We start from the raw sequence: 26,906 nt of genomic DNA on the forward strand, positions 1-26,906 counted from the left end.
TGGCAGTCTCTGCTGTTGGGATTGTCCATAGTTTAGTCTGCCGCCACAGGATGTCAGAGGTAAGGGGTGCTTGCAGGAGTGATCTCGTCTGCATTAGGAATCAACTTGCTTGAGTTTTCCGTAGCATCTTCAAGTCAACAAAACTCTAAAACTGAAATCAGCCCATACAGCAGTGTCACTTTGTGTTTGAGACACTACAGGATGAATCCCATATCAGTCAACATGTATTAAGGACCACTATGAGCAGGGGAACCTCAGTGGCTCAGTTGGTTGAGTGTCTGACTTCAGCTCAGGTCACAAACTCATGGTTTGTGAGTTCGAGCCCCACATCGGGCTCTGTGCTGACAGCTCAGAGCCTGGAGCCTGCTTTGGATTCTGTGTCTCCCTCTCTCTCTGCCCTTCCCCTGCTTATGCTCTGTCTCTCTCTGTCTCTCAAAAATAAATAAAATGTTTAAAAAAAATTTTTTTTAAAAAGGACCACTATGAGCCAAATGCTGAGCTGAGTGCTGTGGAAAAAACACACGAGTTCCCCATTTTTAAGGAATTTAGTAATTGGATAAATAAGACATTTGCCTAGAGCTGAGGTCCCCTTAGGGCTACATCCAGAGGGGCACATTTTTATGAGTGCTTCTTAGTGGGAAGGCTCTTTCTAAGTACACAGAGGTGCTGGATAGGACAGCAGTGGCTTGGTTCTTGTATAAAATCAGTAAATATGTAAATAAATGCTGAGTGGATTATTGAGGGTCCACACAGATTTATTCTCCCTACTTCAAGAGGGGCTCTCAAGTGGATTGCTGTCTGATGCCTTTGAAGAATCAATGTGTGTGTCTTGGGGAGGGGAATTAGGAGAGATATGCTCTAAAGCCCCTTAAGAGTTCCCAAATTCTCTGAGTCTGTGAATTAAACTGGATGCTAACATTAAACAAAATCCTCTATTTTAAACCAGAGCGGTGTTTTCCTATTAATATTTCAAAGTCTTCCCTTTACCTTTCATCACATAATGCAATTCATTTATGGACTGAATTCTTTTAATGTGCTTAAGTGCTTTTGAGTGCTTTGAGAATTGAAGAAGTGGAAAGTTGGGCTCCCGTCCTTGAATATTTATGTACTTAGGAAGAGAGAAATACTAACCACAGTATAAGAGTATCCATCCACCATATGTAGGGATTGTCCATTGGATACCTTGTCAAATACCCTTGGTGTTGATGGTGACACTACAGCAGTGTTACTGGTATGGGCTGGCAACCTCAAATACTGTGAAAAGTGTCTTAAGCAAGCAACCACAAAACTTCAACTAACCGGTGACATTTCCTGCCTGTGTGGTCATCTGCAGGTGAAGACACCAAGTAGGTGGTGAATGGGGATTAAAATTAGCCGAACGATCATAGCGACGCTATCTTCATATTTTCCCTTTCTGTTCAGCCACCGTGGTGTTGTCACATTCTCAGAAATCTGTCTTGTGAATCCTGTGCTTTGCAGACTGACACCAAAGAAGGTCTGCTCCATGGAAATTAAAACACCGTGTATGTGCCTTCCCGCCTTCCTTTCTCTCCTCTTGCTCGTATTGGAATTGGTGTCCCCAGTCCCTAACATTGAGGGAACTCAGCTCCTGTAGCCACCACACTCATTACCTCCATTGGTTTGTGGTTCAGCGTGCAAACCATCCTGACTTGCTTTTGCCTCTAGTCCTTCGTTTACCAAGGTCAGCCCTAAAAGCCTAGTGATCGTGATTATATACCAGCACTCACCTAGACTCTGTGGTCAGTATAAAAGGCAATAAGATCCTCACCCCGCCCTGGAGCTCTCACACTAAAGAGCTAATAAGGGGGCTAGATGGATGGACCAGTGACTGGGGGAGGGGGGTAGATGGCAGGAAGAAGAGTTAGAGAATAGGAGGGTGAGTGTGGACCCAGAGGCCTCCCAACTCAGAACCATTCTGATTCTGTGAACTTGGCCAAGTTGATAAGTGAGAGCCTCAGATTCCAGATCTGTAATCTGGGAGTAATAATTCCTACCCAGCCTGGGTGGCGGTGTAGATTAGACTGGAAATTGCTTAGAGAGGTCCTTGGTTAAAACATCGACAACCCAAAATGGGACCTATAGATATCTACAACATTGGGTGTTAAAGGAAATGCAGACAAAGGGGCGGGGGCTCCCAGCAGAAAGGCTCACAGCTGGCTGTGAGCCTGTGTGCTGTGCACGTGTGTGCAGGGGCCCTCCCAGCCTCCAGGTGATCTGTCACCTCAGCATGCTAGCTGGGCAGAGCTGGGCAGCGTGGGGCCCTCCTGCGCATGCCCGGCAGCCACCAAGTCCCCACAAAGTCAGATGTTTACCTGCAGCAGCAGGCAGGACCTGGAGCTCCTGCCCTTGAGGCACCAGCTGAGAGGCTTCAGAATGGAGATATGGAAAGCGCACAGCTGTCCACGCTGACTTCAGCCTGTTGTGGGGCTTGAACATCATTCCCCTCTCCAGAAAGCAAGGTTTTCTCATCGTTTTTCCTTCCACACGTCCCCCTTCCCTGGATGTCTAAGGTGAAACGTTTTTCTCTCTTCTCCAGCTCAGAGGCTGAGAATGGTTTGGAGGAGAAAAAGAAGATCTGCAGGTCGCCAACAGCCCAGTCCCCTACCCCGTCCTGCGAGGCTGAGTCCCCAGACCAGAAGAGAATCATTTCCTTGCGGTGAGTGTCCTCACGTTGACGCTTGGTTCTTTGGGGCCTTTGGGGAGGAGGGGTGGCTGGGAGGAGCTGATGTTTCTAGTTCAATGGCCGTTGTCACAAGTGAGGATCCACTGTAACCAGATAACCCCCTGAGAAAGAAGTGGGGTGGTTTTCCTCAGTCTCCGCACGGATGCGTGCCTTCTTTTCTCATCCCTTTCTGGCAGCTTACTTTCTCCTTCCTGCCCCAGCCTACTGCAGAACACCTGCCCCTCTCTTCAAGGACTGATTTTGCTAAGTGATAAAGCCAGGATAGCCCATTGCCTGGCATAGGTTGATACAGCACCTGGAAAGGCTGGCCGGGGTGCTGGTGCGGCCCGCCCAGGTTGGAGTATCTGCTCTGCCTGTGCGTGTGCACACCTGCTGTCTCGCTTTCCTGGCAGCCACGAAAAAGCGGAGGGGGAGCCCTGCCTGGGATCCCCGGACAGGGTGTGCATGTCCGTTTCTTGGGGCCGGTGCTGGTAGGTCCAGCGGCAGTTTGGTCGTGAGCCTAGAAGGGAACAGGCAGTTTTGAGATGAGGCGCGTTCCCTGTCACTCTCAGAGACTCTTTGTTACATGCTTTTTCTCACATGCAAGGAAGAAGTAGGAGCTCAGAGTTGTTTTTGTGCCCTCATCAGAGAATGATCATTTCACTGGTCAGTTACGGTGCATGTAGCCAGGGGTCTGTACTGAGTGGTGGAGCGATTGTTCATGTCTCTGTTACTGGAACTGTCAGAACTGTACCTTCTGGGTCTTCGGGCCTCTGCTAAAGGATAATTAAATAACTCCTGCCTTTCCCTTCCTTCCTGGCTTACACAGCCCATTCCCTCTCTCCACATCCTTCCTTCACTCAAGACCAAGCCTAAGTCTTCTCTCTCCCCCACGTTTTTCTTTCCTGCCCCTTCCACTTCTCTCTTCATCAGTTCTGCATGGCTGTTTGGACACATCTCACTTTCAGCGCTTCTCTCCATAGCTGTTTGCTGTCAGAGCACCTTGCCTCACTCAGCAAATGAGGCTCCAGCAAACGCACAAAGCATGCCGTTTCTTGTATCTTTCACCATTATTGACTGGCTCCAGCAGGCGCTTTAAAAACACTGTGGCTTTTTCTCTGCCTCCCCCAGGCTTTGGGTGAGAATAATACACTCATCATGAGGGCGTGTTTGTCAAACGGTGTGGGTGTGTCATCTGTGCAGTTGCAAAGAGCCCCACGCTTGATTTAATGCTCTGCCCTGTCTGGAAATTCCTAATACTTGAATAAGAGGCCCTACATTTTCATTCTGCACTTGACTTCCGGTCCTGCGCATAGTGATCTGTGAGATGTGAGAGTAACAGAGTAGACACAAAGATACCAATGCCATATAAATAAGCGCCCCTTCCACCCCTTCCCCAGAGACCAGTGCTGTGCACACAAGCCCCTTCTGCTTGCGCCTCTTGAATTTGTCAGGGGTACATCTGCCTTGCCTGTCAGAATTTGCTTACAGTCCTTCAAAAGGGCTGATCGTTGCCTTGATGATTCCATTAACATTTACTAGTGTGAATCAGTCGTGGTAATTAATTCGGATTAGTGGATGGTATACTAATAGGTAAATTGCCATTTGTAAAAATAATTTTATTTTTGACTACAAATGTTTACTCATAATTTCAAAAAAAAAAAAAAAGTAATCCCTAGAATTCCAAAGTCATTTGTATCTGCGAATAGGTTCAGTGGCCAGTAGCTAAATCCAAATCTGACACCTGGAATCAATGAGAGGTATTTCACCTGTGGTTAGAGCATCATGGACCCAAACTGTTGTGGCTGGCAGCAGCTTGGAATATCATTTGGCCCATCTTTTCAGGGCTGAGAAACCCAGAGTCTGAAGTCTTAACTGCAGTCATTTCTGTCTCTCAGTCACACCCTTGTACCACCTGAATTACTCAAGATTCTTAACTCTGCTTTGAACCAAATACTCATTTTTTTTTAAATTTTTTTTAAACATTTATTTATTTTTGAGACAGAGAGAGACAGAGCATGAATGGGGGAGGGTCAGAGAGAGAGGGAGACACAGAATCTGAAACAGGCTCCAGGCTCTGAGCCATCAGCACAGAGCCCGACGCAGGGTTGGAACTCACGGACCGTGAGATCATGACCTGAGCCGAAGTCGGACGCTCAACCGACTGAGCCACCCAGGCGCCCCGAACCAAATACTCATTTTAACTGAGCCTCTTTCTAAGGAATCATACTATAGGATCATGGATTTCATGTGCCATTTTTCCCCATAATGAAAAAAAAATACATAATTGTATCATAAAAGTTGTTTGTATATACATCTCTGAAAACCATACATGCATTCCACTTGAGAATGATTCTGTTTGTCTGTCAGGTTGAAGATATGTGTAAATTCACACACCTACTCAGATGAAGAGCCAGGACTAGAATCACCTTAGAAACAAATACTGGAGCTCTGACATCTGTCCTTAGTAGAACAAAGGAAAACTTGACTTTACAACATGGTCTTCATTTTTATCCTGATTTCACTTCTACTCTTTTCCCACTCTGGGATGTTTTGTTTCTCTTTTCCTTATACCCAACTCCTGCTTATCCTCTGAGGCCCAGTGTATTAAACCTACGTTGTGCTGTCGATCTCCTCTTACCTCCTTTTGAACTTAGGGTCTCTATACCTCCTCCTAATAGCTGTGGTATGTATTATTATTGGGTGCTACGTCTTGTACTGCCTTAGAAAAAAGATGTTGGATGCATTCACAGGCTTCTTAAGGAAAAAGACCGTCTTGTGTCCCTCTGGGCCTTTAATACAATGCCCTACTCATTTAACCCATGTTAAATATTAATAGAATTCTGAAACGAAAATATTCTTTGATCGAATTATAGCTGCAGTTTTGTTTAATAATTTGCCTACAGTACTTTTACTGCTTAAAATCCTTTGAGATGGTATAATTACCTTCACAATTCATTTTGTATTTCTCCCTTCTAGAAGTCTGCATTTCTGCAGATTGAGGTTGTGGCCCTGTGAAACCATCCCAGTCTCCCACACACTATGCTGTGTACATGTTCTTAGAGTATTAGGAGTGATCACTGGTGTCCAGAAAAACAAAACCAAACAAATGTCAGGTTTTCTTGTGAGATGGCATGCTAATCAAGATTTATTACAATAGGATTAATGAGTAGCATTAAACAATTCATCTTACAGACTTCCTGGGTTCTCTTTGCTCAGGTCAAAATCCAGTTTTGATGGTGCCTCTTTAGCAAGTGATAAGAACGACTGTAAAACAGAAAGCAAAAATGAATCTAAGATGGACAGGAAGAAGTCTTCGTCTTCCAGCCAGGTAACTTGGGAATGCGGACTGCACTGATCAGAGGATGGGGGGACCCCTAGAGCCAAGGGAAAGGAAGGACCCAAATGTGTATCTTCCTGCCGTTCACGACTCTCGTAGGCAGATAGTAGAGAATCTGGAACACAGAATAGGATGCAGATCCTTCGGCCGACTATTAATCAGTTTCATATTTCCCCACTGACCTTCCGGTATATCCTGGGTGGCGGTGAGTTGCATACCGTGACCCCTAACTCTGACAAGTGTCCCAAGAGCAGGGACCTATGTGGTCATGTGCTGGTCTAAAAACCAGCCAAGATAATTAGCTCGCCTAATGATTAAGAGAGTTGTGATGTCCTTGCATCAAAATGAAAGAGTGTGATACAGCACCTGTGTGAATGGGAGGCAACCCAGCTTCCCACTGAAGAGGAAAACCTGTGGGCCGTCACGATTCTCCTCCAGAAGCAGTTCAGTTCCGCTCTAAAACCCACCCCGATAGGTAACTAAGCCCAGTCCTGTGTCATGGAGTGTGGCATACTTACTGGGACCAGTAGTTTGAGGTTGTTTTTTAACGCTCCCCCCGCTAAATACTCGAATATGTGTTTCCTAAGAAGAACAAAAAACCCATTGGCACACACAAGAAATTTAACTGAATAGTAAATACACAAAAATATTACTCCTATAAAATCCATTTCAGAATTCCACAATCTTCCAGTAGTCAATGCCTGCATAAATGTTTTTTGCCCCCCCCCCCCCAAACGAATCCAGTCAGGAGCCAAATAATGGATTTATCTGTCCCTTTTTTTTTTAAATTTTTTAATGTTTTTATTTATTTTTGAGACAGAGAGAGATAGAGCATGAGCAGGGGAGAGGCAGAGAGAGAGGGAGACACAGAATCTGAAGCAGGCTCCAGGCTCCAAGCTGTCAGCACAGAGCCTGACGCGGGGCTCGAACTCACGGACCGTGAGATCGTGACCTGAGCCCAACTGACCGAGCCACCCAGGCGCCCCTATCTGTCCCTTTTAATGTACATCATTTCCACTCCCTTTTTTTTTCTTTTTTTTTTTTTCTTCCGTTTATTACATTCACATTTGTGAAGACTTCATGTTCCAGGTTGTTTTTTGGATTTTTTGGCTCAGGTTATTTTTCTTAAATGCTTTCATTTTTGAGAGACAGATCACGAGCAAGGGAGGGGCAGAAAGAGAGGGAGACACAGAATCCGAAGCAGGCTCCAGGCTCTGAGCTGTCAGCACAGAGCCCAACAGAGGGCTCAAATCCAGAACCAGGAGATAATGACCTTAGCAGAAGTCGAACAAATAACCACCTGAGCCACCCAGGCGCCCCTTGGCCCAGGTTACTTTTAAATCAACTCATGCAACCAATGCTCACTGTAGCCATTAAAAAAGAAAAAAAGAATCTCAGGAAAGCCTCCTTGGAATACCTCGCTTTAATCTGGGTAACTTTCTGGATGCAAAATGTACTTTTAGGAAGCAGCATGAGATAACCTACTTTACATGAGGCGTTTATAAAATAGCTGACTTGCGGGGCCCCATCGATCGCCTCTAGGACCTTTCTAAAGCTCTTCCTTATGGCGATCTTGGGCCAATTCTGCGTGGTTTGGCATGAAGGGCCTGCTTGTACTGTCTCTCTGTTCTGCTCATAAGACTTTTTTTTTTTTATCAAAAGCATCCTGTCAGAGAGCGCCTGAGTGGCTCAGTCAGTTAAGTGCCCGACTTGATTTCGGCTCAGGTCATGATCTCAGAATTTGTGAGTTCAAGCCCCGCGCTGGGCTCTGTACTGACAACATAGAGCCTGCTTGGGATTCTCTCTCTCCCTGTGTCTCTGCCCCTCCCCTGCTCATGCTCTCTCTCTCTCTCTCTCTCAAAATAAATAAATACACATTAAAAAAAAAAAAAATCCTGTCAGCCAGAGGTCCTGTGGGAGGAGGACCAGTTCTGCCTCTTAGCTGAGTGGTGCCATTTAAATGACTCAGTTTCCCTGAGGCACACTGTCCAGACGAATGGAATGGGGACACCAATTCCCCGGGTTATTTTGGGGATGCTATTTGGGAAGGCATGTGACCAAATGTAAATGGCTGGCTGTACATTGTTGTTGTCACAGTTGTGGAAACACATGCCTTGAACATGAAGCGATGTGCCATCTTTCAGACTCTTGGGGCTGCCACCGCCCTGGAGAGTTAAGCTTATTTTTACGAAGTCCTAATTTGGCTGGATGGTCGTGTCGCCCTGACACTGGCTAAGGATATGCCCTCACGACAAAAAGAGTGATAGGGACAACACCAGGTAGTGGGTCTTTTGGATGTATTGTCCGTTTAAGCCTTATGGCGGTCCTCTGAGACAGGTAGCATATGTGCCTTCTGGCACAGAGGAGGAAGCTGAGGCCCAGCAAAGCTAACTCACTAGGTCACAGTCACACACCAAAGGGGACATGTAGCCAAGACTTGAGCTAGGTTTATCTGAGCTCTTAACCACTGCTGTCCTCCTAGAGTACTTGGATCTTTAGTGGCCTAGGATCTACTACCTTCCCTGGTGAGATCCCTTCGTGTCATTTATTAGGAACGTCCTTGGCCAGCCACCTTGGCACAAGGCTGCAGCATGATTTCACATGTCTTTCCAACCAGCAAGTCACTATCTTGTTGGAAAATGAAACCTTTGTGCCCTGCCTTCTTTGAGGGGTTGTGTCGAAGACTGTACGATCAGAGACAAGGAGTTCCTAAAGATACTCTGTGAAGGGAGGGGAAATTTATTATGTAATTTACATTGAAGTTAAAATTGGTGATGTTATGCCAAGAAATGCCAGCGGTGACGCCTGTGTTGTGTTCTCCTTGTAGTATAAGGCAAACATGCACTTCCACAAGCTGTTTCTTGATGTCCCAACTGAAGAACCATTGAGGCAGAGTAAGTTCTGACCTGTTTGACTGTTTTGAAAATACGCTAGTTGGCTGGGGGAGAGAAAGCGGGCTCCGTCTGGGAACAGAATCACCAAGGGGAACGTGGGTTCGAAAGTTATGATGTAACGGTGATGGCAGCTTCATTCAGCTTTCATCAAGCATCTTGAAAGACGAGAGAGTAGAATGGGAAACTGAATCCCTCCACATGACAGGGAACCCTCCGAGATGATTCCGGAATGATCTCCTCACCTTCTGTATTCACTGCTGCAGTGCACTGCATTTGGGCTGTCCTGAGATTTCAGATAGCAAGGCTGGAGGAAGAGAGGCCACTAGAAGAAGGCAGAAAGGAAACACAGATTCTCATGTGCAGACACGTGTCCGTCCCTGAGCTGTACTGGGCGTGATTATCACACCGGAGCATCTTATCCAGCACGCCAGTTAGGACCTACTCAGCTCCTCTTAGGTCCATTAAGACCAAGGTTCCATTCTAGCTTCCAGGATACAGATGTTGAGGCAGGATGCCTCTCATGATGGCCAAACATGTGGGTCACATGCGCTTCCCGCAGTGAGATCATCCACTTCAAAAGGAGTCATTAGTGACAGTCCCAGGGAAGGAGGGGCAGGACTGCCGACATTAGCACAGGCTGACGTACCTTCCTAAGTAGAGGACATCTTGAAACTCCATTCTTGAACTCTTATTTGCGGTGATAGCCTTGTCTTGCCATTTTCATTGTTGTACTCATGTGTGTAAGGCTTTGGATTAAAACACAAACCCTCTTCCCCATATCTTTATTCCACTAAAGATGACTGACAACGAAGTGACAGATCTTTTGAGTACGAGTGTATTGCCTCTGCCAGTCCTGAGTCCCCAACATACATACGCAATTTTTATTTTACCTGGAAACTCTAAATGCTCTTATACCTGTATGTATTTTCCCAGGTTTTACGTGTGCTCTACAGAAAGAGATATTATACCAGGGGAAGCTCTTCGTATCAGAAAACTGGATTTGTTTTCATTCCAAGGTGTTCGGAAAAGACACTAAGGTTAGTATAAGTTTTTTTTAAAACAAAGCTACGCACTTCATTATATATTGTGAATATCAGTCATTTTCAATGTAACAGTGTTTATAAATATTTGTATTGTTATCATACCCTTATATGTTTATTTCCTTTATCGTTGTTCCTAATATTACAGGTTCTAAATGCCATTAAATGACACTAAGTTCCCTTTTCCCCTAAAGACCACTCTCGATGTATTTCTCTATATACATATATCTCTCCCACAACCCTATGCTAACTCCTTTTTACCCAGATGTCACCAGAGACCTCTTACAGCTATTCATTTGGAGAGTGTGCCATAATTTGTTTCAAAGGCATATATTACACCCAAGACCTTTTTTTAAATAAATAATGATTTTTGCACTGTGTACATAGCAGTTACCAGTCAGAGACACGTAGAAAAACAAGCCTATCAATAAGCTAGTGATTAGAGCTCAGTTTGTAGCATCACCAGCACCACGTGAGCAGGAACTGAAACATTTACAGCCTGGTCTGGGAGAGTCAAACACCCACCATCCCCAGTGGACCACAACTGACAACTTGTCCTTCTCATAAAAAAGATGTAGGGGAGGACAGGCCCAAGACACGTGAGCTGTTAAGGAGGGTAGCTTGAAGGAACTGGCAGTTTTCCCAATGCGCTTCTAAGCAAAGACCTTGGGACTGTGTCATAAGAAGGAAAAAGATAATTCCATCCCACTGACATTCTTTCCCTTTGACCGGCGATGTCACGCCATTCAGGCCACCACAGCGAGGAGTCAGAGAAACACCTTCTTAGGGTCGTGTGACCTAATGAGTTTTGAACCATTCTGATTCATGATTGTAAATAAGCAGCTTTTATATCCATGAAGTCGCTGACTGAAAACCTTTTGTTGTGAGTGGTAGATAGGTTTTATTTAAATAGTCTCCCTAAAGCGCCTGTCAGGCTTTTAGACAATGACCACATCACAAATACAATGGAAATTCTCCATTTTGCTGGTGTTGGGTCAACAGACTAGCACACCACTCTTCAGGTCAGACGTGTTATTTTAATGTTGTTCCCAAATCATAAAGAGTCGTGTTTAGATACACATACTTTGGTAAACACTATTACCCGAATCAGTATCACACAAAGCACGATTAAGCAGTGCTCCACTGTATTTCTAGATTTCTCATTTATAAGAACTTGTTCATGGAGTAGGGAAGGGATTGGGTAGCAGTGACCTCCTGCTCAGCGTGATAGGCTAATTCTCAGGAATTCAGACAGAGCCAACATCTCTGATGAAAGCAGCACGTCCAGAGACATTCGTGAACAAAGACTTAGTCTTTGTTAAAGGATGGAAGGGATGGGGGAATTCTTGTTTGTTTTTTAAGTTTACTTATTTATTTTGAGAGGGAGAGAGTGCGCATGAGCAGGGGAGCAGGGGAGGGGCAGAGAGAGAATCCCAATCAGGCTCTGCACTGTCAGCACAGAGCCCAATGCAGCGCTCGAACTCACAAACCATGAATGAGTTCAAGTCCTGGCTACACGTCTCCCTTGGCATGTTATTGTGACCTAGTGAGTTAGCCTCGCTAGGCCTCAGCTTCCTCCTCTGCACCAGAAGGCACATATACTACCTGCCTCAGAGGACCCCCATAAGGGCTTAAATGGACAATACATTCAATACTAGGGCCATTTCTGGGTAGTTTGGCATGAAAGGCCTGCTTGTACTGTCTCTCTGTTCTGCTCCTAAGACTTTTTTTTTTTTTTATATCAAAAGCATCCTGTCAGGGGCACCTAGGTGGCTCAGTCAGTTAAGTGTCTGACTCTTGATTTTGGCTTAGGTCATGATCCCACAGTTCGTGAGTTCAAACCCCGCGCTGGGCTCTGTGCTGACAACATAGAGCCTGCTTGGGATTCTCTCTCTCCCTCTCTCTCTGCCCCTCCCCTGCTCACATACTCTCTCTCTCTCAAAATAAATAAATACACATTTTAAAAAAAAATCGTGTCAGGCAGAGGTCCTGTGGGAGGAGGACCAGTTCTGCCTCTTAGCTGAGTGGTGCCATTTAAATGACTCAGTTTCCCTGAGGCACACTGTCCAGACGAATGGAATGGGGACAGCAGTTCCCCGGGTTATTTTGGGGATGCTATTTGGGAAGGCATGTGACCAAATGTAAATGGCTGGCTGTACATTGTTGTTGTCACAGTTGTGGAAACACATGCCTTGAACATGAAGCGATGTGCCATCTTTCAGACTCTTGGGGCTGCCACCGCCCTAGAGAGTTAAGCTTATTTTTACGAAGTCCTAATTTGGCTGGATGGTCGTGTCGCCCTGATACTGGCTAAGGATATGCCCTCACGACAAAAAGAGTGATAGGGACAACACCAGGTAGTGGGTCTTTTGGATGTGCTACAGCTACTCTAAGAGACAAGAGACTGGAAATTACCAGGAGGTGGGAAATACGAACCATGAGAGTGATTTGTACGTTTCTTCCCCTCTGAGGATGGTGTCAGGGAGATTGGGTCCTCAGATCTGGGGCAGACTTTCCTTACTGGGTCCAACACCTTCCGATATGAACTAAAGTCAACCAAACAGTGCACTCTAGAAAGAGACATTTTCTAGGCACCCTCCCCTGGAAAAATATTAATAAATGTAATCAGGACCTTTTGATCATTCTGGCAGTATTTTCAGATGCTGGTAACATTAAATGCACGTATAAGATTCCATCTAGGCCCAAACGGAAAAGTGATTGATGCTTTATTTCTCAAATGTGATCTGGCTGTCATTTTATACTTAAGAAACTGTTGGTTGAAAACTCCTTGTTAAAGGTGTTCCATGCCCTAGGTTATGAAGATACCCAAATTTATAGCCCCTAGTTTCTGTGTGTTTGTGTCACTGCTCAGAAACAAAATTAGATTCACTTTTATATCCTCATCCATCTTGGTATCCCAACTTAAAACTTAGGAGTCATCTCATTCTTCAGAATTTTAGAGGGTAGAGTTCTTTAACAAAATACTTTTTAGCAAATGTCTCATTAAGATTAGCCCCTCGGGGTCCCCCGGGTGGCTCAGTCAGTTAAGCATCCAACTCTTGATTTGGGCTCAGGTCATCATCTCACAATTTGTGAGCTTGAGCCCCGCATTGGGCTCTGCGCTGTGTGGAGCCTGCTTGGGATTCTCTCTGCCTCTCTCTCTTTCTCTCTCTGTTTCTCTCTCTCAAAATAAATAAATAAACTTAAAAAAGATTAGCCTCTCCTTCTTCCATAGTCTTCCTATCTGGAACTTTGAGGAATAGAACATTGCCATCTCATAAGCCTAAATATGGGAATGTAAGTATTCAGAATTAAAAGCTCTTTTTTCTTCCTTCAAGTTGGCAGTACTAACCTAAGGCCCTCCTCTCCCTCCACTGACCTTGTTCTCTTTTAGAATATGCAAAGCATTTTTACAAAATGTACGTGTGAGTCTGTGTACCCATGGAGGGAGTCAGGTCATTTTGCCATGGATGTGTGTTACTCTGTTTTCCAGGATCAAAGGGATATTATCCATTTCTCTGTGAATCCAAAGTGGGTTGGAGGGATATAACATAAAAGTATCAGGAATATCTGGTCTTTATAGTATCTGGTCCATGCATGTAGTACATTGTATGAAAAACAACGCACATCTTAGAACAGATTGGTTCATCTTTGTAACCTGTTACATTTATGACCTTGGGCAAGTCACATACCTCTTGAAACACATTTCCTTATGTCTTAGAATATCTCCTTCCTGGGGTCCCTGGGTAGCTCAGTCGATTACGCATCTGACTCTTGATTTCAGCTCAGGTCATGATCTCACAGTTGGTGAGTTCGAGCCCCACATCGGACTCGCTGCTTCAGATGCTCTGTCCCCCTCTCTGTCCCTCCCCTGCTTGCTCTCTCGCTCTCTTTCAAAAATAAAAATAAACCTAAAAACATTTTTTTAAAAAGATTAACTCCTTCCCAGGACTGTCATAATTAGATGACATTCTCATTTGGTGACTAGGAAGGAATAAATGGTAGCTGCTTCATTTGTCATTGTTTTAATTCTCTATTGTTTGTACCAGAAAAGAAGTTAGAGTTCTTTTATTTTACCCAATCTTTTTTTAGGAGACAAATAAGGAAATTACTGACTTTTTTTTTTTCTAATATGGACCACTTCATGAATTTGCACATCATCCATGTGCAGGGGCCATGCTAATCTTCTCTGTATCGTTGTAATTTTAGTCTATGCACAGGCTTCCTAAGCGAGTACAATGAGTGACTTTCTTAATGAAGGCTAGGCATTTTCCATATATTACCTCATTTAATCAACAGAAAGTCCTGGGGAAAGGTAAGATTATCTCCATTTTACACATCAGGAGACTGAGGCTTAGAAAGGGTAGCTTTTAAGGTTGAGTAGGTCACATAGCGTGGACCTTAAAAGTAAAACAGCCAGTTGTTTTATCAGCAAAATGGGTTTATTCAGGAATAGCACTTTGAGACATGCAGGCTATGGCAAATCATAGGCAAGTCTGGAGATCAAAGGAGGGAAAGTTAAATTACAGAGAAAAGGAGGAAGTTGGGAATGGTTGCTCTGAACACAAGCCCATTGGAGGGAAGTGAGAATTCAGGGCTTCTCACGGGATCAGATGTATTTTCTTATTGGCTGAGCTTGTTGTTGGGCAAGGAGAAATTCTTCCAGCTGGTGTGAGTAGTAAAGGGGGGGCTTCTTCCTGTTGGAGTCTGCAACTGAGGGCCAGAGGTGGGGGCACAAGAGCTCCCCTTTCTGGCCTCCAGTTTCATTTAAAACAAGGTTTTCTTTTTTCAGAACTGAGCTGAGAATTCACGTCCCAGACTTTGTGTCTACCCGTGCTATTCAGTGTTTTCCCTACCCGCATGTGCCTCAGGATGTAGGAGAGCAGTGTATGCGGAGATTAACCCCAAGTGGATGTCCACATAACTGCTTTAGAGCCTTGCGCCTGTCTTTAAAATGACTGTGCTTCTTTGCATTCATTCCCTTGTTTCAAGATGAAGGTTTCCCACCAAGCCCTGAAGTAGAATTGATGATGTCCATTTGCCCTCTGGCTGTGTAAACAGAACTTTGAGGAGACTGGTTTTTCTTCTTGGAGGCTGGAGAGCTTACTGCTGGTTTTGATTTCTTAGTTAAACTTTAAAAAATTTTTCCCTTGAATATGACGATTTGAAGTCCTGTCCTATGAAGCCTGAACCCGTATTAACTCACTGACCCTGTTTCAGATCTCTATTCCGGCTTTCTCCGTCACCCTAATAAAGAAAACCAAAACTGCCCTTCTGGTGCCAAATGCCCTGATTATAGCGACAGTCACAGACCGGGTGAGTACGCCTCAGAGCAAGGTGCCTTTCCTTTGTCCTATTTCTGTAGTGTTGTTTCCCCTCACAAGGAACTTTATTCTCATACACTTGTTGACAATTTTGAATTTTCTGCTGACTTCATTAGACTTGCTTGATCAAGGTCAAAAAAAAAAAAAAAATTCTTTCCCAGCTTCCCTTTCCCTAATATCTCTTAGAACAGGCTAAACTGATATATCACTTTCTCCAATATTTAATATTTGAAACAGCCACCACCACCCCACTGTTGATGGGGTGAGGCAGGGTGATATTGAAGAGCCCCCCCCACACTCTCCCTTGGTATTTCTCCAGAACCATCCCAAATACATAAACTTGGTTCTTGCTGTACACATGTGGCTTCAGGACCAGTTCCTAGGCCCACTTTGCTTCCAGGTTGCTTTAAGTCTTGTGTTCTTCTGTATAGAAATTCTAGAGCTGCTCGGTACTGCTGGGCTGCCCCAAACGTGTGCAACCAGAAATACCTACATGTAGAGTGGTGTTGATTTCACCTTGGCCAGATAGAGGGAGTAGAATTCTACGGTTACTCATTTGTCACTGGAAATTACTGTTTTAATGTTTATTTTTCAGAGACACAGAGTATGAGCAGGGGAGGGGCAGAGAGAGAGGGAGACACAGAATCCGAAGCAGGCTCCAGGCTCCGAACTGTCAGCACAAAGCCTGACGCAGGGCTCGAACCCACGAACTATGAGACCATGACCTGAGCCCAAGTTGGACGCTTAACTGACTGGGCCACCCAGGCACCCCTTGAAATTAATTGTTTTAATATTTTACTGAATATTTCTATGAAAGCATAAAAGCTACATTCCATTTTCAACAAAACTGGATAAATTGAAGAGGGAAGCAGAGTGAAGGAAAGATATAAGAGGCTATTCTGACGTGGTAGGAAATATATTAATATTTTGGAAAAAAAATGTTAACATTAATGGCTAATAAGCATGTACTTCTCGCCACGCATATGCTAAACACTTTCCTTCTGTTTTCCCATTTGTTCCACACTGCTACCTATTAGGGGTAGGTGTCAAGAAAACTGAAGTCAAGTGGCACCTGGGTGGCTCAGTCAGTTGGGCATCCAACTCTTGATTTCAGCTCAGGTCATGATCCCAGGGTCACTGGATGGAGACCTGCCTCAGGCTCTGCGCTGACCACATGAACTCTGCTTGGAATTCTCTCTTTCCCTATCCCTCTGCCCTTTCTCTGCCAAAATAAAAATTTTTTTTTTAATTTTTTTAATTAAAAAAAGAAAACTGAAGCCAAGAGTGGTGGGGCTGTTAGCCCAATGTCACCTACTTCCTGAGTGTCAGAGCCAGACTCTGCAAGTAGGTCTAATGCAGAACCCATAGTATTAACTACTTTGGAATACATGCTTGCTTGGAAAGCATATGGAGGGGCACCTGGGTGGCTCAGTCGGTTAAGCATCCGACTTCGGCTTAGGTCATGATTTCGCAGTTTGTGAGTTCAAGCCCCACATCGGACTCTGTGCTGACAGCCCTGAGCCTGGAGCCTGCTTTGGATTCTTTGTCTCCCCCATCCCTGCCCCTCCCTGCTCATGATCTGTGTCTCTCTGTCTCTCAATAATAAGTAAACATTAAAAAAAGAAATTAAAAAAAAAAAAGCATATCGAGTGCTCTCCTTGATGAGTGAAAGGGATAATCACAGACTTCTGAAAAGGGGATGTGAAAAGATTTTGTGGCTCTACTAGGTGGAGAAAGAGGGAGTTTTAGTATTTTCTTCAACGTACCGCTGAGTAAAATTACTTTTCCTTATGTCATTTGTCTCCAAATTACTTGTCTAATCTGATTTCACTTCTTTCCCATCGCTTGTGTGTAAGCATCCACTAGAAAAATCTCCATATTTGTACAAGGAAGAATCTGGAAGTGGCTTGAAAAAGAACGAGCCTGTGAGAGCCTCTGGGAAATTTTTAGTGGAAATCTAGGTCAGAACAGAGAAAGCAGACCCTTGGGAATTGTTAAATACCTTAAAAGAAAAGGGGTAGGCAGTGGGGAACAAGTTTTAAAGAGGATCTGGCAAATATCACTAGCCTTTTTTTTTTTTTTTTTCTTAGTGCCCAGGTCTTGCCTGCCTGTTGGGGACATCAGTGTCAGGGTATTGGAGCTTTCATATCATTTAGCATTTCTTTATTACTTAAAGGGGGCTTGAAGGTTTTGTTGCTGTTGTGGGGGAGTAGATTTTGTTTATTCCAGGAACAGAATAAAAACTGATAGAGGTGAATGAGATTGTAGACCAGAGGAAAAGAGAAGAAAACATGTATACAGATAAAGTTCTGCACTCTGAACTCTGACTTCTGGTCAGGCACTATCTGTTCCGTAATCACTCTGTTTTGTTTTGCAGTACATATTTGTCTCCTTACTCTCCAGAGATTCCACTTACAAACTACTAAAATCTGTGTGTGGACACTTAGAAGTGAGTACAACATCCCCGAGCCTCACCTGCTGTCTCTCTTCTGGATTTCCCGTGGTTTCGTAGTTGATCTGGTTTTCCTTTTTGTTTCACTAATTTCAGAATACAAGTGTTGGGAACAGTCCCAACCCGTCTTCTCTTGAGAACAGTTTCCGGGCAGACCGCCCTTCATCTCTGCCTCTGGTGAGTTGCCTACATAACTAGCTCAGTGCGAAAGAAAGGGGATGATGCGTCCCACAGTTACACTTCTCCTGATACCATGACCAGGGGACCTTAATATCTGAGGTAAAATTGAAGACACAGGGTGTTTCTGTCCTCAATAACAGTGGGGGGCCATAGAAGGCCATCAACTTTTTCCAAGTAATCAAAGAGCTGTCCTACCAAAGAAAAGAAGCAGTATAGGGGCCCCTGCGGTGGCTCACTCGGTTAAGCATCCAACTTGGGCTCAGGTCATAATCTCACGGTTTGTGAGTTCGAGCCCCACGGGGAGCTCTGTGCTGACAGCTCAGAGCCTGGAGCCTCCTTCAGATTCTGTGTCTCCCTTCTCTCTCTCTCTCTCTGTCCCTCCCACACTTGTGCTCTGTCTCTCTCTCTCTGTCAAAAATAAAGTATAAAAAAAATTTTTTTAAAGACACAGGACAGTGGCTGTCTGGGCGAGTGGGTGGTCCGTGGAGGTGATCCGAAAATCTTGCTCCGTTTGCTTGTCAGTGTTGTTTTAGAGGGATTCACCAATAGTTGGGGGAGGGGCATGGTCCATCCCCACAAATCACTGATTGTCTTCTCTGTTCAAGGCACTGTGCTAGTGTAAGGCTATAAGGACACCAAGAAAACCCAAAACTAGTTCTTGCCTTCCAAGACTTTCTAGCTTAGTAGAAAAGATGAGGAACATCCAGAAATAATTATAAAAGAAGCACTCTATAGTGCCCAAGAGATTTTTTGATTCCTTCAGATTCCGTTGACAGTACAGTAAATCTCCAGTGGAAAGTAGCTCTCCCCCATTTGTACACGTTTTCTACCTATGGTGGCATCATGTTGGCTCAAGCGAGTTCTAGCCGTATTTATTCAAGTCATTATTCCCAAACAAAGCAATGTTACATGTTGAAATACCTTTGGTGTAATGGTATGAGCCCATGGTTTTAACATCTACGAATCTTTTTTTTAAGAGCTGTGAAAAAGTCCAGGGATTGCAAACCTGTCCACATAAAAAGTTGTATAACAATGTTCACAGCTGCTTTGTTCATAATAGCCAAAAAAATAGAAACAATCCTGATGTCCATCATCTTCTGAATGCATAAGTCAAATGTCATATGTCCATACAAGAGAATATTATTTGACCCTGAAAAGGAAGGAGAACTATAGATACGACATGGAGGAACTTCGAAAACATGATGCTAAGTCAAAGAAGCCAGACACAAAAGGCCACATACTAGATGGTTCCATTTACATGACAAATTGATAGGTAGAGAAAGTGGATTAGTGGTTGCCAAGGGATGGGGGAAGACAGAGAAATTAGGGTGACTGCTAATAGGTAAAGGGTTTCACTTTGGGGGTGATGGAAATGTTCTGAAATAAGACAGAGGTGATGGCGGCATGACATTGTGATTGTGCTAAACACCACTAAATTGTATGCTTTCAATGATGTCTTTTATATTACATGAATTGTATCTCAGTTTAAAAAAAAAACAACACACCTTGAAAGAAAGTAGGGGAGAGCAAGACAAAAGAAAATGAAACACAATATGATTTGGAACCAACAAAGTTGGTTTCAAATCTGGGCTCCACCCAGCTGAGTTATGCCATCAGACAAGCTCTTGAACTGCTGTGGCTCAGTTTCTTCATCCAGTAAAATGCCAACCTCACAATGTGGCTGTGCAGATCAAGTGCAGTCGTCTATGCAAGGAGCTGAGCCTACTGTCTGATAGATGATAGGCATTCAATTACTAATTGTTACACCCAAGAGACTTGAATTTTTCAACTTTCTGTCTCCTAGAAATTCGTGCCTGAAATGGAAATGAGTTATTGAAACGATCAAAAGATAGCTAGTATCAGCTGAAAGCGTGGTCATTTGCTTACCAGATAAGTCTCTTCGTTTGGCAGCGACCTAAATCGTGAAAAGCTCAGCCTAACAGGACCTTCCCCAGGACATTTTAGTGACACCTGTTGTGACTCCAGTTCTGAAGCACTTGTGGGGGAAAATGAAATACAAACTAAAACATCCCTGCTTTTTCCCTACTCCTTACCCCTCCATCATTCCTCTGGAATTCAACAGTAATAGCACTGACTGGGTTTTAAGGGAGTCAGAGAGGGAAGAAAAATAGCCAAACCTTTCCTTTCAGTGTGTAACTTGTTAAAGCCCTTTTCCATTTTGTTTTCCATACCTTTTTTAAACTGTGTTTTAACGAGTACCTTTGCATTTAACACGTGTATTTTAGAAAACTTGACATCTTATTTTTTCTCGTATATATGTCCATGTCAATCACTTTTTCTCATTACAACATGCTAAAGAGACTTCTCCAGTTTTATCCTGGAAGCTTTTCAATCATTAGTTCAGCTCTTTTTTTTTTCCCCCTAGACATTTGTTGTTTGAAACAAGTTGGCCACTGTTGACAGGATTCTAACTCCCCAGAAAAAATGTGTTTCAGTAACCAGATCCTCTGCCCTGTTGGGGGAAATCCCAGTGGTATGGGGTAATCTTCCCTTCTTTTCAGTATTTTATAGGTTAGGCCTAAGTGGAAAGGCTTGGGGGTTCCAGAGGCCTACCTGTGTAATGAGGGGAATTGGATTTTGTACACTGCCTTGTTTCCCTTCAGGATTTCAACGATGAATTCTCAGATCTGGATGGAGTAGTTCGACAAAGAAGGCAAGACATGGAAGGATACAGCAGTTCTGGTTCCCAGACTCCTGAATCCGAGAACTCTCGAGGTCCGAGAAATTTCTAAAATGTCATGCTCCACAAAACATCCTCATGTCACCCTTAAAAACAAAGACAAAACCAACAGAAATCAACACCTTGTCAATTAATCACCAATTAAGAAGGGACTAATTAACAATGGAGAAAGGTGTGCCTGGGTGGCTCAGTCAGTTAAGTGACCAACTCTTGATTTAGGACCAGGTCATGATCTCACGGTTCGTGGGTTTGAGCCCTATGTCAGGCTCTGAGCTATCAGGGCGGAGCCTGCTTCGGATTCTTTCCCTCTCTGCCCTTCCTCTCAAAAATAAGTAAACTTTTAGAAAAAAAAAAAAAAATTGACAAGGGACTTTGGAGAAAGGGTAGTCCGAAAGTTTTAGGGGAAAAGAATGGTCTACATGGTAAAAATCCATTTCTCTTTATACACAATAAATGTCTCTTTTTTTAATTTTTTTTTTTTGTTGTTTTTTTTTTAATTTATTTTTGAGACAGAAACAGAGCATGAGCAGGGGACGGACAGAGAGAGGGGGAGACACAGTATCTGAAGCAGGCTCCAGGCTCTGAGCTGTCAGCACAGAGCCCGACGTGGGGCTCAAACTCAAAGAGTGTGAGAGCATTACCTGAGCTGAAGTCGGACGCTCAGCCAACTGAGCCACCCAGGCACCCCAATAAATATCTCTTAAATCGACATAATATGAGGGTGGTTGAAAGAGAAAAACATAGAATGTTTTCTTATCTCAGTAATACTATTCACTGTTAGAGCTGAATGGTCCCCATGAGTCACTGGGCTAAGGACAGACTGTCTTTATATCATTTTCTTACTTGCTTAAGTATTGGATTTCAATACCTAACCACTGAACCAACTTGTGAGAAGATCAATTTATATTCTTGGCCATTCCACATGTTGTGAGACTGATTTGCTTTGTGGTTGCTCCTGTGTTTTTTAAATGCATTGGGAAGAAAACTCAGCCAGCTCCATTTTGGTTTGATAGATTTCCATGTGACAGAATCCCAGACAGTTCTGAATGTCTCCAAGGGAGAAACAAAACCAACTCGGGCAGATGCCCATGTGAATAGAGTGCCTGAAGGAAAAGCCAAGAGTCTCCCTACACATGGTAAGGAGTCAATGTCTTGGGTAAATGGGATAGTGACAGACATCTACCTGGAACTTTTAAAGGGCCCTCATATTTCACTTTACGACTGCCTTTCATATTCCCTCCTCCCCTTCCTACTGAACATCTATTTCCTTTGCATATTAATTCATTTATTCACTCAACAAACAGTACCCAGTTCTGTGTCTTACTATGGAGGATACAAAGGTAAATGGCCAAGTGTTATTGTGAATACTTGGAGATTATGATTCCAAAATGGCTGGTAAAACTCAGATTACTGGATTATTTTTTATTTACTAATTATTCTCCTAACTGGTTACCAATTATACTGGTATGAGGGCAAGGATGGTGTCTGTTTTGTTTGCCATTCACTCCAGTGTAGTGTTTGACACAGAGAAGGCTCTCAGTAAGTATATACTGGATGAAACAAGTTGGAAGGAGTTAGAACTACTGGTTAAAAGGACACCTGGAAAGGGGCCCCTGGGTGGCTCAGTTGGTTAAGCATTCGACTCTGGCTCAGGTCATGATCTCACGGTTGGTGAATGTGAGCCCCACATCCGGCTCTGTGTTGTCAGCATGGAACCTAATTGGGATCCTCTGTCCCCACTCTCTCTCTCTCTCTGCCCCTCCCCCGCTCGTGTCTGTCTCTCTCTCTCTCTCTCTCAAAAGTAAGCATTTAAAAAAATAAAAATTAAAAAAAAATTCAAAAGATACCTGGAAGGCTTTACTTCATGTTTTCTCCTATTTCTGTTACCCAGGAATAATTATCTCTTTCAACTATCCCTTCCCCATAGGGATTTTGCTGGATGAAGGAGGTGTGTTGTAGTTTTAAAACTGTTCCCTTTTTTTCTTCCCAACAGGTCAGTCAGAAACCATTGGAATCTTACACAAAGTAAAGCCTCAGACATGTACGACTCTCCACCACATTCTTATTTTTTACGCAATCGTGTAAGTAGATGAATTAGGAATGACTTAAGAAAATGATTCCGCTCTCTAAAAAAAATAATTTCATGGTTGCAAGAACCTTTATAAATCTCAGTTGTCTCTAATGTGATCCAGAGCTTTTCTTTGACAATTTTTGTGTCTTCTTCCAACATTTTCCCCCCTTAGGCTTAGGTTACATTTTCATATTCATCTCCTTATTTCAATAAATAGAAGGGAGGAAGGAAAACCAAAATGTGCCAGATCCAGCAGAGAACTAAATTCTGAGTGGATGCCATTTGTTAGAAAATTGTTCTGTGAATTATGAAGCATCGTTGGCCTTAGTGTTTATTTTCCCATCTATCCCATGTCCTCTGGATAGAAGCCAAAACAGCTTTAAAATACCATCATCCCCTTCAACGAAAACTCAGGCATTGACTTTTAAAAATTCCCCCTCAGCTTCCAGTTTGTAATCAGTTGTTTTTCTGAAAATAGCCTGACCTAGTTCTAGGCTGTTCTTGACAACCAAGGAGGATGTGCCCAGTTTGGTTTCCAGATAAAGAAGGGAATTTATGAGTCACCAGATAACAAGACTAGGCACTCATTGCCAGGCCCTTCTGGTGAGGGCCACAGCACTGGGAGTAGGACCATGGGCTTGGTAATCCACCTTGGGCATGGCCTTGAGAGATCCTAGTAGGATGGCCATTGTTTGTCAATTGAGGAAGCTGGGCCGGAAAATTTTAAATCTCTTTCTAGCTCTCAAGTTTTCTGACCAGTATCAGCCTGTTGGAAAAAAGACCTTTTTCAAGTCTCTTGGGCAAGTTCATTTTGGAGAATATCTTGCCTCAAATGTCCAACACTGGCTCTGAGTTGATTGTTTTATGGACATCAGTTCATTAACCTATTGAGAATTTCTCTTTGATCCCTTTCCAGTGTCTGTGCACTAATCATCTCGACCTTCTACATGAGATACAGAATTAATACTCTGGAGGAGAGGCTGGGGTCACTAACCTCCACTGTGGACATTCATCATAATGAGTAAGACAATTCCCTCTGGTGCTATCATCTGCTTGCTCTTGAGAATAGCATAATGTTTGACTGGCGTTTACCATCCTTAGCAAACACGAATTAAGTGTACATTCTGTATGCTACATTTTGTGACAGGTGTATGTGGGAAGCAAAGACTTGGGTGGGAGAGTCCCCAAAATGAATGCTGTGCCTCTGAACCATTCTTAGGTTGATAAGGCAAGAAACAAGCCTGATTTTACATTATCTTGCTCTATTATCCTAAGACTCACTTGTGACCTTGGCCTGTTGATTAACCCATACCAGCAAAACTTACCTTAGTAAAATGGCAGTGGGTGAAGACATTGATAGGAAAGAAGCAATTCAAGTACCTCAGCTCATTTTTCATCTGTTAATTCTTTATATGAACCCCTATAGTTATGAAACTTTTGACCACTATGAAGATCCCGGTGACTAGTAATTAGCCGAATGCATCTGTGAAGATTTTCCTTCACAATGTTTTTTGGGGGTTTTTTGTTTTGTTTTTTTGACTGGACTAACTGGCCTTATTGGGGAAAGCCAGGACTACAGTGGACTTAAGAACTGGCATTGGGGCCCTTCTTCTTGCCAAAGGTGGGCACAACGTTGACAAAGTGCCTGTTGTATACTGCATTCACCACTTGGCTTGGCCTGTCCTCTTTTTCTCCTCTTTGGCCAACCTGGGAGTGTGCCCTCTTACTTTCCCAGCATGGGTCCGGGAACCATGGACTTTATCTCCAAGCATGTGGCCAGCTACTTCCAAGGTGGTCAGAGCCTCTTCTCCATACTGACCCAGGGTACCTCATCCTCTAGGGGCGTGCCTGCCAGGGCACAACTTGATCTTCTGGAGCGATGCCCTCTAGCCAGCCTACGTGAGGCTGGATTTGGGCGACCGTCTCCTAGCCCTCACCTCAAGGGGGGTGTAGCTCCTGGGCATGGACAAAGAGGTGCATGTCAGTGACTCAACCACAGACATCGCGGCCACTACCATGAAGATGGTATATCCCCATCAGTCATTTTTGACAGGCCTGACCTAATTAAACCTATTGAGGCCTAGAGCTCTTTCCTTTACATCCATTCATGTAAGGATTTTGATGCATTACCTACAAAAGTAAACTGCTCTATATTAGAAAGCAGACTTTTAGCCCAAGTTCTGGAAGTAGAGACACTCATTTACAGAGTTTGTACCATGCGCTAGAGACTCTACTGTGTCTTACAGTTTGTTTTACAGTTTGTAGTAAAATCAGGATTCAAATGCAAGTCTGTATGACTACACAGAGGATGGGCTTGCCAGCCCACCCAGGGCTTGGTTGTGAGGTACAGCCTAGGACCTGGGTCAGGCTATTTTGACTGTGCTTCAGAATCATCTGGATGGCTTGTTACAACAGATGTCAGGGCCCGTCTCCAGAGTTTCTGAGGCACTAGATATGAGAGCCTGAGAACTTGCATTTCTGTCAATTCCCAGCTGATGCTGATGGTGCCAGCCTGGGTCTATAACTGGAGGACTATTATGCTATACCATTCTGGGTACAAACAACTTTGTGCTCAAACAGCTACCTAAAGTCTTAGTAGTAGTTTACACAGACGCTGGCGTATAGATTCTTTTGGACATGTGTGTGTGTGTGTATGTATATATATATATATATATATATATATATATATATATATTCTTTAGGTTCTGCATTACTGGTTATATATATATTTAAACAGGTAATGCAGAACCTAAAGAATAAATAAGTAAATATATATATTTAAACCAGTAATGCAGAACCTAAAGAATAGTCTGGAATAGTGCATACCCTTACTCAAATAGTTAACATACTTCGTCTGCAAAAATCTAGTGTTACTTCCTAGTTCACTATCATATACAAAGTTGTTTTTTTGTTTGTTTGTTTTTTTAGGAAAGTGTTACCTCATGTCCTATTATCATTTCACTAACTTGGTGATGATGAGGGGGAAATGCCACTAACAAGGGCAAATGGAATATTTCATTCCACTATTTAAATAATCAACTCAGGAAGAAGTATAATCTGAAAAATAATCACAGGAAAAATCACAATGATTATTTATGACATGAGACCAGGAATACCCATGACGGGAAAAATTTGTTCATAAAGTACTTTTACAGGACCTGAGCTTCCCCCGTATCTTTCTTACTCCAAGGTGCTCCAGCCACGCTGCCCGATAGCTAAGTCCCTATTTGTACTTGGATTCTTTAGTTGTACCAGAATCCATTCCTTTTACCAGCTTCACTAGTATATTAATAGCCTGTACACTGTCAGAATTTCATGTCGATGGGTCAGTCTTCTGGATCGCAGTTCCCTCATCTAAACACTGAAACATTCCAATTCAGCCTCCTTTTTTGAGATATAAGATTTTGATGGTAGGGATCAAGGGTAAAGAAAAAACTGTTTTAGTACTAGTAAACACAGAAACATCTGATGGCTCTGTTAATATTTACATGATCATAATTTACCAAGTAAATCACCATCTGAAATTTACCATGTGAAAAACTGATCCTGTGTAAAATAGACGCATCATTGCCATCTAAAAACTTAATATCTAAAAATAAATTACAATCAAGAAACACAGAGAAGTTCTAGACCCCTGTTCTAAACCTTAATGTAAAAATCCAATAAACGCCTTTAGAGCATAATGTACATACATCTCCAGGATAATGTACATATCTCTTAATTTCCTACAGTTTTAGCTGGCAGATGACCCCAGTGGACCCTGGGGAAGAGAAGAGCCCATGCCATAAACAGTTCAAATGGTAAACACTGACTCCATCTGTTACAAGACCACAGGGGTTACCTTGGCACGGCAAGTCTCAAAAACAGAACTGCTAAAGTCTCACGCTTCAAAAGCAATCAATTTGATTAAGGACATTCCTAAACATTCTGCAAGTTCTAGTGTAAATGGCTCCTCCTCCCGTAAAAAAAAAAAAAAAAAAAAATGCCTGTGACTGAGGAGAGCAATAATTCTTGCAAATCTCTGCAGTAGTGGGGATGGAGAGGACATTAGAGGTTAACAAAAGAGGTCTTAGAAGCCATGTGCTTGAGCAGAATTGCCTGATTTTTGTCTGGAAGCCAAGGCACAACACAGCCACCTCAACAAAAACAGCTTAAGAGACTTCCAGCTGAGCTTTTAAGATACAGTCCCCTCAACACTCAGTCTGGACTTAACATCAGAAA

At 43.3% G+C, this 26,906-nt stretch overlaps 1 protein-coding gene, 1 non-coding gene and 1 pseudogene across 3 annotated transcripts in view; 1 reads left to right on the forward strand and 2 right to left on the reverse strand.

Annotated features, from left to right (window-relative positions):
- GRAMD2B (GRAM domain containing 2B) overlaps window positions 1-26,906 on the forward strand; it is a 118,223-nt gene that overhangs the window by 87,565 nt on the left and 3,752 nt on the right. For both annotated transcript variants that reach the window (XM_015540062.2, XM_007087807.3), the window contains exons 2-12: window positions 2,558-2,677; window positions 5,903-6,014; window positions 8,851-8,917; window positions 9,851-9,954; window positions 15,178-15,273; window positions 17,659-17,730; window positions 17,830-17,910; window positions 20,538-20,649; window positions 21,628-21,750; window positions 22,608-22,695; window positions 23,602-23,706. In XM_015540062.2, coding sequence (XP_015395548.1) covers window positions 2,558-2,677; window positions 5,903-6,014; window positions 8,851-8,917; window positions 9,851-9,954; window positions 15,178-15,273; window positions 17,659-17,730; window positions 17,830-17,910; window positions 20,538-20,649; window positions 21,628-21,750; window positions 22,608-22,695; window positions 23,602-23,706 — 1,080 coding nt within the window. The remainder of the gene's footprint in view (window positions 1-2,557; window positions 2,678-5,902; window positions 6,015-8,850; window positions 8,918-9,850; window positions 9,955-15,177; window positions 15,274-17,658; window positions 17,731-17,829; window positions 17,911-20,537; window positions 20,650-21,627; window positions 21,751-22,607; window positions 22,696-23,601; window positions 23,707-26,906) is intronic.
- LOC122232072 lies at window positions 14,084-14,188 on the reverse strand. The gene has a single exon (XR_006209405.1). It is a non-coding gene; the product is annotated as a U6 spliceosomal RNA (small nuclear RNA).
- Window positions 24,229-25,069, reverse strand: LOC102952271 (annotated as a pseudogene).

The sequence above is a fragment of the Panthera tigris genome, chromosome A1, assembly GCF_018350195.1.
Source record: "Panthera tigris isolate Pti1 chromosome A1, P.tigris_Pti1_mat1.1, whole genome shotgun sequence".
In the NCBI taxonomy this organism is placed as follows: domain Eukaryota; kingdom Metazoa; phylum Chordata; class Mammalia; order Carnivora; family Felidae; genus Panthera; species Panthera tigris.